This window comes from Apostichopus japonicus, chromosome 21, assembly GCF_037975245.1.
Source record: "Apostichopus japonicus isolate 1M-3 chromosome 21, ASM3797524v1, whole genome shotgun sequence".
NCBI lineage: Eukaryota > Metazoa > Echinodermata > Holothuroidea > Aspidochirotida > Stichopodidae > Apostichopus > Apostichopus japonicus.
In genome coordinates this window covers 16,440,690-16,456,496 of record NC_092581.1, presented here as the reverse complement: position 1 = coordinate 16,456,496, position 15,807 = coordinate 16,440,690, and the positions used below count along the sequence as shown (strand labels likewise).

The 15,807-nt window shown below is 37.3% G+C and overlaps 1 protein-coding gene across 3 annotated transcripts in view; it reads left to right on the top strand.

Annotated features, from left to right (window-relative positions):
* The window catches only part of LOC139962498 (brefeldin A-inhibited guanine nucleotide-exchange protein 3-like), a 49,493-nt gene that overhangs the window by 21,481 nt on the left and 12,205 nt on the right, over positions 1-15,807 (top strand). For 2 of the 3 annotated variants that reach the window (XM_071962514.1, XM_071962512.1), the window contains 13 exons: positions 166-282; positions 787-987; positions 1,813-2,044; positions 4,630-4,956; positions 6,059-6,353; positions 6,847-7,026; positions 8,010-8,283; positions 8,954-9,215; positions 10,054-10,268; positions 10,916-11,204; positions 12,053-12,281; positions 14,353-14,486; positions 15,234-15,245. In XM_071962514.1, coding sequence (XP_071818615.1) covers positions 166-282; positions 787-987; positions 1,813-2,044; positions 4,630-4,956; positions 6,059-6,353; positions 6,847-7,026; positions 8,010-8,283; positions 8,954-9,215; positions 10,054-10,268; positions 10,916-11,204; positions 12,053-12,281; positions 14,353-14,486; positions 15,234-15,245 — 2,767 coding nt within the window. The remainder of the gene's footprint in view (positions 1-165; positions 283-786; positions 988-1,812; positions 2,045-4,629; positions 4,957-6,058; positions 6,354-6,846; positions 7,027-8,009; positions 8,284-8,953; positions 9,216-10,053; positions 10,269-10,915; positions 11,205-12,052; positions 12,282-14,352; positions 14,487-15,233; positions 15,246-15,807) is intronic. The other variant, XM_071962513.1, reaches the window with a different exon arrangement.

Sequence of the window (15,807 nt, the reverse complement as noted above, 5' to 3'; positions counted from 1 at the left end):
TTTCAGACAAAAGTAAAGAAGTCTTGTGAGAAAAAAAATTCAACTGTTGTGAAATAATTCATTAAGCAAGTGATTTATGTTGTAACTACCCCCCCCCCCCCACCAAGAAATAAAATGATAATAATCCTGCATAAATTTAACCAATCTTGAATATTTATTTGATAGATATTGATGGCATGGGAAGCCAAGCTGTTGGAGGGCAGTTGTTACAGGAAGCATCATTTTTATATGACCAGTCTGCTCAGGCTTTTCTAGCAGATCATCACCCAGCTCCTCAGGCAGGTAAGAAGCCAAAAATTCATTTTATTTTGAAATAGATTCATCGAGAGAGATGATAATTTGATTTCTAATTCCATTACAAAAACCACCTGTGAAGATGTTGGTGTCTTGGAGTACTGTAAATTTGCAAACCAATAGAAAGGAATATTTGGTTTTGTCTTTATAATTAGGCCACCAAAGATGAATTTGTATTTCACTTTTGAACGCTGGACAGTTTGCATCGATTGGTTAATTCATTTATTGATTGAGCTTTATTCTGCTCATTAAGAATTTAATAAGTTGCAATATTCAGAACTGGTAGAGAAAAATTTTGATGAAAGAAATTTAACCTTAGACCTTCGCATACTTTGTGTCTACTAAATCTATCTATTTAAGTAAATATAACAAAATAAAACAGGGTAAAAGCATTATTCATACAGATTAAAGTATGTTTTTCTCCCTGTCACACCTAACATATTAATAGTTTTCTATATTAATGAGAGTTGTTCTTCTTTTCCTCTCTATCAGGGTCAAAGTTCACAAGACATATCTTGACAGCATTTTGGCAGAACATCCTCAGTGTGTTATCAGTCCCAATAAGTACTAATCTGTCAGTGGAGGTCAAAGGTCAAGAAAGTTCATCCAAAGAGAGCAAGAGCAGAGATGAAGATGTCCTTTGTCTCAGCTTAGATGGACTACGCAAAGCTGCAGAACTTACCTGTAAATTAGGTCAGTGAATCATTGACCCCTTTCTAAGCCACACCATAAGGAATAGGAATTTGTTTGTAAATTTTAAGGATGAATTTAGGGGAATATCCTGTATCATGACCTTAGTATTAAAAGAAAGATAATAAATTGGAGATTTCAAATTTATGGTTTTATGGTAAATATTTATGCAAGTTAGGCCCCAGTTTTGTTATAATTTTCAAGGGGGGGGGGCATGGCTTTCTCATAACAATGTTGTCATCATTGAACCCTTTTCCTTTTATTTCATTTTGTTGTATGGAAGATGAATTTAGGGGCATATCCTGTATCATGACATTAGTATTGAAAGAAAGATAAGAAATTGGGAGATTTCAAATTTTATGGTTTTAATAATATTTTATGGTAAATATTTATGCAAGTTAGGCCACCAGTTTTATTTACTTTTTGTCATTGTTGTGGGGTGGGAGGGGGCGTGGTTTCCCATAACACTTTTGTCATCATTGAACCCTTTTCCTTGTATTTCATGTTGTTACATGGCATCCCCCACACCTTTCTGATATGCTTTGAAGTCATATATTTCATATGTATGTTTGAAGGTGCCTAAGAGTCCTCTTTCTTTTTGGATATTATTCAATATGAATTCAATATAATTTTGCTTTCAAATATGAGTCTCTTTATATTCCATAGAGCAGTCAGTAAACAGGAACATGCCTAGTCTATGTTTATAGCAATAATGTTACATACTGTACATGTTTAAAGAAACATTCACTGTTTAATACACATGTAATTTCTCTCAGGAATATTAGTACCAAATCTAACAATATTTTAACCATTTTTTTTGTCTGTCAGGCTTACAAAAGAGATGCGCAGGAGTATTTGCACATCTAGCTGAAGCCTCCTGCACCGACACGGGATCGGACAGCAGCAACGAAAAGGGGAATAGATCTCGTAAAGTATGGCCCAGCAGAACACCATCGGGAATGAGACTTCACGCCGTGCATGCACTTAGTATGGATGCTATACTGTCTATGGGTGTAGAAATGGGCAGTCACTCAGCAGAGTGTTGGAAGCATGTCTTCAGGTATAAATATTAAATAAAGAGGCCTGGTTTTGTCTTGAGTAGTTGATGCATTAGTCTAAAAGGGTGAATATTTTTAGTCATGTTGGGATTAGAATGGGTATGTATTAGTTGCAAACAGCTTGAAGCATGTCTTCCGGTATAATTATTAAATAAAGAGGCCTGGTTTTGTCTTGAGTATTCGATGCATTAGTCTATAAGGGTGAATAGTTTTAGTCATGTTGGGATTAGAAGGGGTATGTTTTAGTTGCAAACAGCTAGAAGCATGTCTTCAGGTATAATTATTATAAGGCCTGGTTTTGTCTTGAGTAGTCGACGCATTAGTCTATAAGGGATTAATAGTTTTAGTCATGTTGGGATTAAAAGGAGTATGTATTAGTTGCAAACAGCTTGAAGCATGTCTTCAGGTATAATTATTAAATAAAGGCCCCGGTTTTTGTCTTGAGTAGTCGACACATTAGTCTATAAGGGATTCATAGTTTTAGTCATGTTGGGATTAGAAGGAGTATGTATTAGTTGCAAACAGCTTGAAGCATGTCTTCAGGTATAATTATCATAAGGCCCCGTTTTGTCTTAAGTAGTCGACGCATTAGTCTATAAGGGATTAATAGTTTTAGTCATGTTGGGATTAGAAGGAGTATGTATTAGTTGCAAACAGCTTGAAGCATGTCTTCAGGTATAATTATCATAAGGCCCAGTTTTGCCTTGAGTAGCGGAGGCATTAGTCTATAAGGGATTATTAGTTTTATTCATGTTGGGATTAGAAGGGGTATGTTTTAGTTGCAAACAGCTTGAAGCATGTCTTCAGGTATAATTATTATAAGGCCCCGTTTTGTCTTGAGTAGTTGATGCATTAGTCTATAAGGGTGAATAGTTTAAGTCATGTTGGGATTAGAATGGGTATGTATTAGTTGCAAACAGCTTGAAGCATGTCTTCAGGTATAATCATTAAACAAAGGCCCTGTTTTGTTTTGAGTAGTCCACGCATTAAGTCTATAAGGGGTTAATAGTTTTAGTCATGTTGGGATTAAAAGGGGTATGTTTTAGTTGCAAACAGCTAGAAGCATGTCTGTAGGGATTACACTTAAATCCCTGTTTTGAGTCAGTTATGTCCCAATTCTGCTTGTATGAGTAATATTCTCATAAATTGAGAAAGATTGAGCAGGCAGAGTTGCGGAACGTTGAAAGCATGTTCAGGGATGTGCCCATGCTGTGCGGCACTGGGCGGCCCGCCCAGCACTAAAAATTACCGCCCAGCACTGTCTTAAAACTTGTGAATCCCACCCAGCACTATTTTCATCTAAAATCCTGACATTCCTAACAATATATTCAACATAAATTGGCCTAGCCTATGCCAAAATCATACAGACTAATGATGCATCAATTACGCATGCGAGAAACATTATTTACGGCTCTCAATCGGTCCCTTGTTAAAATCTCTTTCAAACAAACTAATAACTTTTACCAGGTACGTAATATATTTCACTAAAAAAAAAAAATTAAAAAATGTTAGTTAGCAAAACTAGTACTTGTGTATGTGCTTAAAAAAGCTACACAAGTGCCAGCATTTGGCATCTGAGCAACTTCAAAAATCGAAAAATTTCCCAAAGGGGAGGGGGACACCCCCTCCCCCAGGACGGCGATCAGTATACCTGGCACTCAGGAAATCCTGGGCACATCCCTGCATGTTGTCAGACAACTATTTTAATTCCCTGCTGCTCAATGGAGTCAAATTCATCTGACAGTAAATAAATATCCTCATAATTTGGTAGTAAATATGTCCCAGCAGCTTGCATTGTGTGTTTATCAATGATTGACACTACTAAATATTTATGCAATCGTTGTCAGGGGGAAATAATACACAGGTAGAAGTTATAACAATTGTCAGTTATTCCGATATATTATAGTCTTTATGATACAGAGTGGTGTGGGGCTATACCTAGAGGTGAGGATAGGAAGCATTTATCATCAACATAACCAGGAAAGAACAATAGAATATGTAGCATATGTAGCTATCCGTACAATTCCAAACTATGGAGCTATGAAAGAGAATTAGATGTGAATTTGAACTAGGTCACTTGAATTACTAATCTAATAGTGCCGGTGCTGTGGCCGAGTGGATAAAGGCGGTGGCATTTGAAGCAATGAGGCTTAGCAATCGGGAGGTTCCGGGTTCGATACCTGGCGGTGTCTTAGTAAGGTTGGTTTTTCATCCAAGAGCAATCAACAGTTTTCTCATGTGAAATGACTCCAAATTTGAGTTAAAATGTTGAATTGGAAGCCACCCGACGTGTAAGTTGCAATTCCATAAGACTTGCTGGTTTCTCCCACATTTGTGGTCACTTAAGCATCGTAAAAATAACTGCTGATTATCATTATTATATTATTATTAGTACGTGTGAAAACATATTATTTCTTTTTTTAATTTTATTTTAAATTTTATTTATAAAAATATTTGTGAAAAAACACACGGATACTTGAAGTCAATAGATCCCTGTACCTTTTAGATCTCTACAGTTGATCATCTTATCAGTATGTGGTCTTAGTTACGGCAATTCCTCTACATCTGTTTCTCTTCTCTCATACAGATGTTGTGCATACGTGTCCCAGTTAGAGCACACACAGTTTACCAAGGACAAGGGAGTTCCTTCTCCTCAGACTATCATCCCAAAAGTGAATGATTCCAAAGCAGGCGAGGCGACCTTTGACCTTGGCAACCTCGATTCCGCTCCGGCGTACACACCAGTCAGTCTTCCTCCAGATCAGTCGGACTTCGACTCAGATCAGTCGGTTCAAGACATCGTTAAGAAAGAGAAAATGGAGAAAGGATTTGAGATAAGCTCTGCGACTGGAGCACTCCTGGCCCCTAGTTGTGCTTCCAAAGTGCTCTGTAGCTTATCCTCATCGGTTGACAGGTTAGTTTGCGCTAGAGTAGTGGTCAACAAACTTTTAAGGCCCACTACTCATGGTCCTCCATTGAGGACTGCGCCACAACCCACCAGATTCCCATGCCAACCCGCCAGATTCCCACGCCAACCCGCCAGATTCCCACGCCAACCCGCCAGATTCCCACGCCAACCCGCCAGATTCCCACGCCAACCCGCCAGATTCCCACGCCAACCCACCAGATTCCCACGCCAACCAATCATAGCTCAGGATGCATGAGAGATAACTTGGTATTTGGATCACAAACTCCGAAAACTATAGAAACATTTTCTGCAAAATGTCTGAAAAATCCAGCAATGGAGATACTTTCAAAACCAGCATTTCAGTCATGCCCATGTTCGTCAACTGTAGCCCTAGAGAAAATTCATGAATGGCTATGATTTGGTCCTACTATTGAGCATAATGTTAACGACTGTAGCATGCTGTTCAGTTATTGTGACTTTCATAACTAAAAATTCAGTCATAATTGTCAAATTGATTTGATTTAATCAGCTTTTGCATGATTAGTTTGAAGTTTTTTTACAAAGTAATGGATTCATGTAAAAGAAACATACTTTGGATATGTCGTGACAAGTTGTGTTGAGTCTATTGATTGGCTGGGTCTATCAGGGTTCCCCTCTTTGTGACCATTTCTCAATTCAAATTCAAATCATTTATTCAACCAATGTATAAAAATATTACACATCGAAAATCAAAACCTTGCTCCTGCTCCGTAATAAATATGAGCAAGAAATTAAAAAAAATATGTGATGAAGATATATAAAAAAAATTAAGAATTTAAAAATTTAAGAAGAATGTAAAGGTATGCAAAAAAATTTAAGAATTGCGAGAGATCTAAAAAGTGAAGAAAATATTCAAAAAAATTGTGTAAATATATGTAGGAAAAGGCTGAAAAGTGACAAATTGTGAATTAAGTAATTCTTCTGCTCTTTAACTAGATTTTATGTTACAGTCAAATTTGCACAAAGTTCATTCATTTTGGCAAGTATGAAGTTTTTTAGATTTCTATTACATTGTACTTTAATCGTCTGTACACATGGTTTTTAAAATGTCTTTCCATTTTACATACAGATTGTTTGAAGAAGCTGCTTTAAAGCTAAATCTTAAAGCTCTCCTTAGTTTTCTCCAAGAGCTTTGTGCTGCCTCTCAGCTACAGCTCTACAATACCTACCCGACTCAAAAGAAGGTGAAGAGTTTAGTTATACCAACCTCTCCCAGTAAATCTGTCTCCACCAGCGATAAGGCTGAGACCTCTCTTCATCTCTATCGAATGGGTGATGTCATCCTGAAATGTGTCAGGCAGTCCAGTCGACCACTACTCCATCTCATGCAGGCCTGGAGTATGGTAGCTCCACATCTTGTAGAGGTAAATTATCAATTTTAATTCCCTTAACCTTGATTGCTTACACTTATGAGATAAGTTGATCTCTTAATCCTATAGAATAACTGTAAAAGAAAACTCAAACATAATAATTCAATTAGCTGGTTGCAATTCCAGTATAATATCTCTCATAATTAAGTCTGCTCATACAGAAAATAGTGTGTTTGTGCCTTGATCTCACCACTTAAAGTGTGTTGCCTTTAAAACCAATATCACTACTTACCTAGACCTACCACACTAATCACAGGAGAGACATTAGCCTAGCCTACATTGTTAGTAATATTTTGATCTGATATCATTTGGTCATTACCTGCTGTGGCTTGCATTCAGTAAAAAAGTAAAATTTCATAGATTTTTGTAGAGGATATTGCTATAATAATTTGAGTGAATCTGAGATGTTATTATGATTTTGGTTTTGCTTGGCAACCAGTTAGTTACTGTAAGTTATCTTGTCTTCTCTTGCTTTCATTCATTATAGGCTGCATGCCACAAGGACCGTCACGTCTCTAAGAGAGCTACGGCCATTATTCATGACGTTCTGACCGAGATCTTCACTTGTAAGATGGAGCTGGATTATTTTCATTTCCATGAGGCCTTACTGAAACCCTTTGAAAGTTTACTCTGCCTGGAGCTCTGTGACAGTGATGTGCAAGACCAGGTGAGGTTTAATTTTACTTCTTTTGGAACAATATTTTTGGATTTTGTTGTGTATTGCCAAATTCTGACAATTTTACCAAAAGTATTGAGTAATATAACTAGTTTTTTTTTCAAAGTAAGACTTAAACTGATCATGAAGTGAGACAACCTTGTCACCACATCACTTGATAATACCTTTGGGTCTGGAAATTTCATTGCCCAAGAATTCTTTCGTGTGATTGTAATCACACGCAAAGCAGTCTTGCAATTGTCATAGCTTTATATTTCCATTATTTGGAATTGACATATAAACTAAAGAATTGCATTGTGATCCTGCTACAAGTGTACAATGCGTCAGTGGTAATAGTGGCTTAAACAGAGGCAGTGGAGAGGTTAGTTGGATGTAGACTTAAGGGCAACATGGTTGTGGCTGGAGTGAGGGGGAAGGAGGGTGCCAAGTATTTGTGATGGCTGTCAACTGCAGAGACCTAGTTCCCTCAAATCTCATTTACTTGGGTAACCTATGCAGTTAAGTTGGTGTGTATGTGTGTGTATGTGAATCGCTAGCTTGTAAGATAACTTGTAGATTATCCAAATGATAAGTAAAATTGCTCCACAATTTGGTATTAGGGAAAGCTCATTTAAGGTTTGCAGAAGTCAACCCTACAACCTACAAATTTCTAAAGGACAGGTCTCAATAAAGATGGGAATGCTAATTTGACTTTCCCATATGTAGTAGAACCTCCTTGCTGTTCTAGGTGGAGGTCAAAGGTCGGCTTAGGTACTTCAGCCACGATTAGCTTGCAAACTACTCTTGTGCTGCATATGTAATGTATTTAGAGGCAAGTAACTGCTGGGAGGGCTTTCTCTCTGGTTACATAATTGCAAGTTTTTGACACAACCTTACAAAATATAGAATCAAATGGAGATGTGTGTGATAAAATTACATAAAGTATAGTAAGAACTTTAAAATTTAAATAAGTCAGCAAATCATTATCTCCATAGGTTGTTACATCTATCTGCGAGCTAGTTGAGGCCTCATTCACTAATATCAAGTCAGGATGGCGCCCTCTGTTTGGTGCGTTAAGAGCAGTGAGATTTTCCCAGTCTGCTGCCACCCAAGAAGCCTCTGGGGACCATAGTACTGCTGCTGCTGAACATCCATTGGCACCAGTCTGTAACGTCTTTGAAGCCTTTCTTAACACAGACAATGCTGCCGTGTTCGCCAATGCTGCTATTGACTGCATTCTGTGTCTTCTCAAGTTTGTAAGATCAACCGGTAAGAATGTAAAACAATTATTATCACTCAGGGTTTGGAATGGTAGAGTCATTTGAAGGGTCAGTTAAAAATGTTAGAAGAACTATCCTTTGTTAATGGAGGTCAATTTGAACATTCCTGATACAAATTGTTGGAAATAGGATTTGATTAACACTGAAGAATCTTTTTTTTGTTTCTTGTGATTTGAAGAACAGCTACCCCAAAAAATTACCAGTGTTGATGGCTACTGTAGATAATATTTCTCTGGTTTTGTCTGAAGGAGTAGTCATATCTGCATTGAAGTAAAAATTGTTTTGTCAAAATGTTGCATCCCAATTTAAGTATTAGGCTACTACCAGTATATCACACAGATTACATTCCAATGTGCCTAAAATAACACAAAGAAATTTGCTGCCTTTGTTTTTTGCCTTTGTTTAGGCTTTCCTCACTTGAAAGTGTTGTGGTTAAATAGTAAAGGCAAGTGGATTTGTGATGTAAGGATTTTGTCCTAGCCGTATCATTAGTAACCCCTGGGATGGACTATTTGAATTTCACACTCGTTTGTGCATTGGTGCGACAAGTTATCAACGATTAGAGATTAACCGTTGTCAAGTCGTACGAGAAGACTCTGGCCTTGATAAAAGAATGTAAACCTTCCACTTTATAACTTTATAACTTTTAAACTTCATAGGATGTGATGAAGCAAGTTCAGACTCACCACCACCAACTTTTGCAAGCAATGGTCCATTCCCGACCCCTCCACCATCCCCCGGGGATCGATCTGCCCGTCAGGTGTCCTTTGATATGTGTCTTCCAGCACTCAATTATCTCCATCGATGCCACAAGATTCTTGCGACTATCTACAGCATGCCCGCACATCCTCTGTTCAGAGGATCACAGTCTATCAAATTAGGAGCTAGCGAAACAGTCAGCCAAAGCAGTGCTCCACAAAGGTATGTAGCAGAAGTGGTTAGATCATTTACAAATCTTGAATCCGGTCACATTGTGTAACCAGGATTAAATGCACAGCGGGGACATGCATTTCTCACCAGAGATTTTTTTAAAATTCAGTAGAAGTTAGTAACATCCAATCTGACCTAATATATGAACTAAAATTACAGATTTAGTACGGTTTTTATTTCTTTTTCACTTTCTGTTTATCCTGATAATGTGCACATGTAATGTGCTCACATAATGAACACTGGTATATTTAAAAATAAAACAAAAACTGTTAGCAAATTGCTTATCCACTAAAGAGCCTATATGTAAGAGAATGTGTAAAAGTAAGAGGGCCCGATGTTTCGATCCAAGCAGGATCTTCTCCAGAGGCTGAATGAGGCTCACAGAATGAGGCTCACCGACATTCAGCCTCTGAAGAAGATCCAGCTAGATCGAAACGTCAGGCCTTCTTACTGGTTTATATAAACAGTCCCTGATAATGTGTGGCAGGCATGTACAATTACCCTTAAGTCAGCATTTCCTCAGTTTTGAAATTTACACACATTTTTCTTCTTAGTGTTATTTGCCTTGCTGTTTACACTATGTTAAGTCTTAGTCTGTTTTTGCCTACAATTGGATGAATTTTTCTACATATGTGTGGTTCCATGTAACTATCTAACCATCTAAGGAGTCTATCTGGTTTAGAACATGCTCCTGTCAGGATTGCTCAAATGAATGAGGCCAGCTTCTTTATTTTTATAGTATTTGCCACTATTTCATTTTAAATTTGAAATCACTAGATGAAAGACAATGTTCTTTCTTTATTAAGTCAATACTTCCATCCTCTTACAGCCCGGTCAGCCTTCAACCAGAGGCAGAAAAGTGCGGTCCCATCCTCTTTCAGCATGTTCTTGTGGAGTCAGTAGATGATGACTCTGGTCTAATGAGGGTGTGGTTTCTCCTCTTAGAGGGGTTAACTGGCGCTGTGTCTACCTGTCCACAGAAGTACCAACCACCAACCCTAGAGCTATTGTATGAGGTTCTTAATTCCATTATTGACACACCAGGTATGGTTTTCTGACAGATGATAAGTTAAAACCTAAATTATTTATTCATAAGACAGGAAATTAAATCCACGAGGCTGTTTTGGTGTGTAAGGCAGTGTGGGAGTGCTGAAACTGAGCTGAGCAATGTCAGAAATCAGATCTTTTAAGAAACAAAAGGAGCAATAAGAAATGAACAAATACCACAACCTATGTGATTTCTTTATTATCTAGAAAGCCTCTTATCGTTTAAACCCTGAGAAATTTTTCATTTTCATTCAATCTTTGCTTCTTACATCAGAAAAAGCTAAGATTTGGTCCTAAGTATCCAACTGCCAAGGATATACTCTTCTATGTTTCATAGTTAATAGCAATAAAGTTGTTACAAACAACATAGTTAATAACAATATCCCCCAATAGTGCGATACTTTTGCTTGCTTAATGTTTTACCTCTTTTTACACTCTTTTTACACTTGTTTGCATACAGTAAGACCATTACCCATATTAACACAGATACTGCTTACTAGCTCTTCGCTATCAGCGAACAACATTTTTCATAGCTTTGTAAAAATGGTTGAAATAATGCCTTAAATATGAGTAACAACATTTTTGTCATATGATAGTGATTTCAGCTCTTCCAAAAGATTTTCAACCTTTCATTGTTGGTACAGGTGAAGAATTTGCCATTTTTGCAGTGACAGAACTTCTCCTTCCCATGATGCAATCTTGGGTACGGAGAAACCGACACGTCCACTCTACCTGGGATTTTACGACCTCCAACTTCAAGCATGCGTGTGGCTTAACAACGGATCTTGTCGTCAACTACTTTTCTCATCTGTTGCCCTCATCTGGGGACTCGGTCGGGGTTCCATTAATATTAAGACAGTTTTTGGATCTAATGGTTGAGTGCATCTGTCAGGCCAATGAGTCTGTGGCTCGACTGGGATGTTCTTGTATAAGGTAAGACTGATTTAATGTGAACAGATCAGAACAACAGTTGGCATGGCAGGGAGTACAAACTGATAGCTTGGCCTAAAACAATAACAAGAAGCTCAGAATATTTATATATAGTGTATTACCAATCTACCATAGTGATAGAATTTAATAAGCATTGCCAATCTGCTATAGTGATAGAATTCTATAAGTATTGCCAATCTACCATAGTGATAGAATTTAATAAGTATTGCCAATCTATCATAGTGATAAAACTCTATAAGCATTATCAATCTACTGTAGTGATAGAATTCTATAAGCGTTGCCAATCTACCATAGTGGTAGAATTGTTAAGCATTGCTTTAAAACTTCCACTTTATGTATAAGCATTACCAATCTTCCATAGTTATAGAATTCTGTAAGTATCACCAATTTACCATAGTGATAGAATTGTGTATACTGTACTAGAAAGTGTCCTGCACAAATTGAACAGAAATCTAAAATATCCCCACATCTTGCCAAAATACAGAACACAAGTTTATAGAAACTCTTTTATAAACCGTGCTGCTTTATACATTCAATCCGATCACTTAGAATGTTAGTTGTAGTCTGTTTGTGATATCGTTTTTTGTACATTAACTTTTGTATTCATAGATGTATTTTATATGATATCCTATCATCTTAAAAATGTTTTCTTTTCCTTTTATATTAGTTATTCTTCCTTTTAATGTATTCTATGACTCCTCTTTATAAAATTTATATTCATACTTGAATGAGTCATTATATGGAAAAAAATAAGCCATATGTAAAGGTTCAAAAATCTCAGAACAATTTATCTACCCTGAGACCATTATATGGATCTTGTTTACAATCAGACATATGTGTCTTAGTGTTGGTCCGGTCTTCACTCAAGATTTGTGGACCGTAGCCTGTCGAGGTATGCAGAGGGCTGTGGCAGCTAGCCTTCGAAGCATCAAACAGTTGATTGCCTGTTTTCATCCTGGATCTGAGGAGTTTCTGGGAGATACTTGTCAAGTCAAAGTAGCTGCCCGACGTGATGTAACCGAAGAGGATTACCTTCGTCTGCAGCAGTTAGCTCAACAGGTAAATAGTAATGAACTCATGAGTCTAGGCTGCGGGAAGTACCGTCACGTGACAACATAGTAATGAGCTCATGATTCTAGTCAGCTGGAAGTACCGTCACGTGACAACATAGTAAAGAGCTCATAATTCTAGGCTGCTTGAAGTACCGTCACATGACAACATAGTAATGAGCTCATGATTCTAGTCTGCTCGAAGAACCGTCACATCACAACATAGTAAAGAGCTCATAATTCTAGGCTGCTTGAAGTACCGTCACATGACAACATAGTAATGAGCTCATGATTCTAGTCTGCTCGAAGAACCGTCACATCACAACATAGTAAAGAGCTCATAATTCTAGGCTGCTCAAAGAACCGTCACATCATAACATAGTAATGAACTCATGATTCTAGTACCGTCACATGACAACATAGTAATGAACTCATGATGCTAGTCTGCTGGAAGTACCGTCACGTGACAACATAGTAACGAGCTCATAATTCTAGGCTGCTTGAAGTACCGTCACATGACAACATAGTAATGAGCTCATGATTCTAGTCTGCTCGAAGAACCGTCACATCACAACATAGTAAAGAGCTCATAATTCTAGGCTGCTTGAAGTACCGTCACATGACAACATAGTAATGAGCTCATGATTCTAGTCTGCTCGAAGAACCGTCACATCACAACATAGTAATGAGCTCATGATTCTAGTACCGTCACATGACAACATAGTAATGAACTCATGATGCTAGTCTGCTGGAAGTACCGTCACATGACAACATAGTAATGAGCTCATGATTCTAGTCTGCTCGAAGAACCGTCACATCACAACATAGTAAAGAGCTCATAATTCTAGGCTGCTTGAAGTACCGTCACATGACAACATAGTAATGAGCTCATGATTCTAGTCTGCTCGAAGAACCGTCACATGACAACATAGTAATGAGCTCATGATTCTAGTCTGCTCAAAGAACCGTCACATCATAACATAGTAATGAACTCATGATTCTAGTACCGTCACATGACAACATAGTAATGAACTCATGATGCTAGTCTGCTGGAAGTACCGTCACGTGACAACATAGTAACGAGCTCATAATTCTAGGCTGCTTGAAGTACCGTCACATGACAACATAGTAATGAGCTCATGATTCTAGTCTGCTCGAAGAACCGTCACATCACAACATAGTAAAGAGCTCATAATTCTAGGCTGCTTGAAGTACCGTCACATGACAACATAGTAATGAGCTCATGATTCTAGTCTGCTCGAAGAACCGTCACATGACAACATAGTAATGAGCTCATGATTCTAGTCTGCTCAAAGAACCGTCACATCATAACATAGTAATGAACTCATGATTCTAGTACCGTCACATGACAACATAGTAATGAACTCATGATGCTAGTCTGCTGGAAGTACCGTCACATGACAACATAGTAACGAGCTCATAATTCTAGGCTGCTTGAAGTACCGTCACATGACAACATAGTAATGAGCTCATGATTCTAGTCTGCTGGAAGTACCGTCACATGACAACATAGTAACGAGCTCATAATTCTAGGCTGCTTGAAGTACCGTCACATGACAACATAGTAATGAGCTCATGATTCTAGTCTGCTGGAAGTACCGTCACATGACAACATAGTAACGAGCTCATAATTCTAGGCTGCTTGAAGTACCGTCACATGACAACATAGTAATGAACTCATGATTCTAGTCTTCTAACAACGAAAAACAAGGCTCGAAGGTCACTTAAAAACATAGTAATGAGTTAATCATTCTAGTCTCCCTACAACTCAAAACCAAGGCTCAAAGTACCATCACATGACAACATAGCAATGAACTCATCATTCTAGTCTCCCTAAAACTAAAAACCAAGGCTCGCAGTAACGTCACATGACAATTCAGTCTTGAGTTTATCAGTCTAGTCTTCTTAAAACTTTTTAAAAACATAGTATTGAGTTTGTCTTTCTCGCATCAATGAATCACAAAAACATATTTTTCGTTCAATTGTTTTACTGACAGGTTCCTTTGTTAGTATCAGCTTTTACCCTACTATATATTTATCTAAACCTTCTTTATTAATAGGTATTCTTGGTGGAATCTCAGCGCCATGACGTCATGGACCTAGAGGCAGATGAAGATTCCATCAGGTCATTCATCTTCATCATTTATCCTCCAGATGCTGACATTAACATGAGCATTGACCTCATCAAAAATAGGTGCGTATCTTAGAGATGAAGGAGGCTGGAAAGCGAGGGAGGTATTCTCGAAAATTTTGTTTTCAATTGAGTGGCACGTGGGCAGAGATAGAAATCGTAATAATAACCCTCATTTGAGAGATGCAATTTTCATTGTTCATATTTCACTTCAAAATGTTTTGAAATTAACCATTGTAACTTGTAAATGTGAGACAAAAAAAGGTCATTTTGTATGGTTTCCATTTAATAACTCTGTTGGTAGAGTACTTGTATTTCTGAGGTTACTGGTTTGAATATCAGTCTACATATTCAAATCCCATTGAATACAGCTATGTTCAAATCCCATTCTAGGTACTATTTTATAACTATGTTCAAATCCCATTCTAGGTACTGTTTGAATACAGCTATATTCAAATCCCATTCTAGGTACTATTTTATAACTATGTTCAAATCCCATTCTAGTTACTGTTTGAATACAGCTATACTTAAATCCCATACTAGGTACTATTTTAATACAGCTATGTTCAAATCCCATTCTGTGTACTGTTTAAATATACAGCTGTGTTCAAATCCTATTCAAGGTACTGTTTAAATCCCATTCCAGTTACAACTATGTTCAAATCCAAATTATTTGCCCTTTCAAGCTTTCTGTTTAGTCAGTTGTAGTTAAAATTGAGAATTTTTTATGCTAGATATTTATTTTTTGTGATGCACAGTTCAGAAGGATAAATAGATTAAACTTGTTTAATTTCTATTTTCCCCTTGAAGAATCCAAGCAAAGTAAGTTCTTATATTTTAAGAAATTGAGACACTTAAGTTGGGTAATGCTCATAGCATGTTTGCACGGATCACTAACATTTGACCTCTGACCTATATCATTTGCATGCATCATTGAATGAGGCCACAAACTTCAGGGGAAATACTTACATATTACTTTCATTTAGTTCTCTCATGATACAATATTACTAATGTAGCAAGGTGGAAGCTTGAATGATTCATTAACTCTGGTAGAGTATTAGCCTTCATACTTACCACAAGCAGCATCAGCAAGTGATGTCTGAAGGATTCTATAACGACAGTATTAACGTGGTGCTTGTCAAGTTTTATCAATAATGCAATATGGTACATTGGTAATGCACTATACATGAAGTGTAAGCATAAAAGCAATGCTTATAGAATTTTAAACATATGGTAGATTGATAATGCTTGTAAAGAGTTCTACCACTATGGTAGATTGGCAATACTTATAGAATTCTATCACTAGGGTAGATTGGGAATGTTTATAGAGTTATATCTGTATGGAAGATTGGCAATACTTATAGAATTCTGTTACTATGGTAGA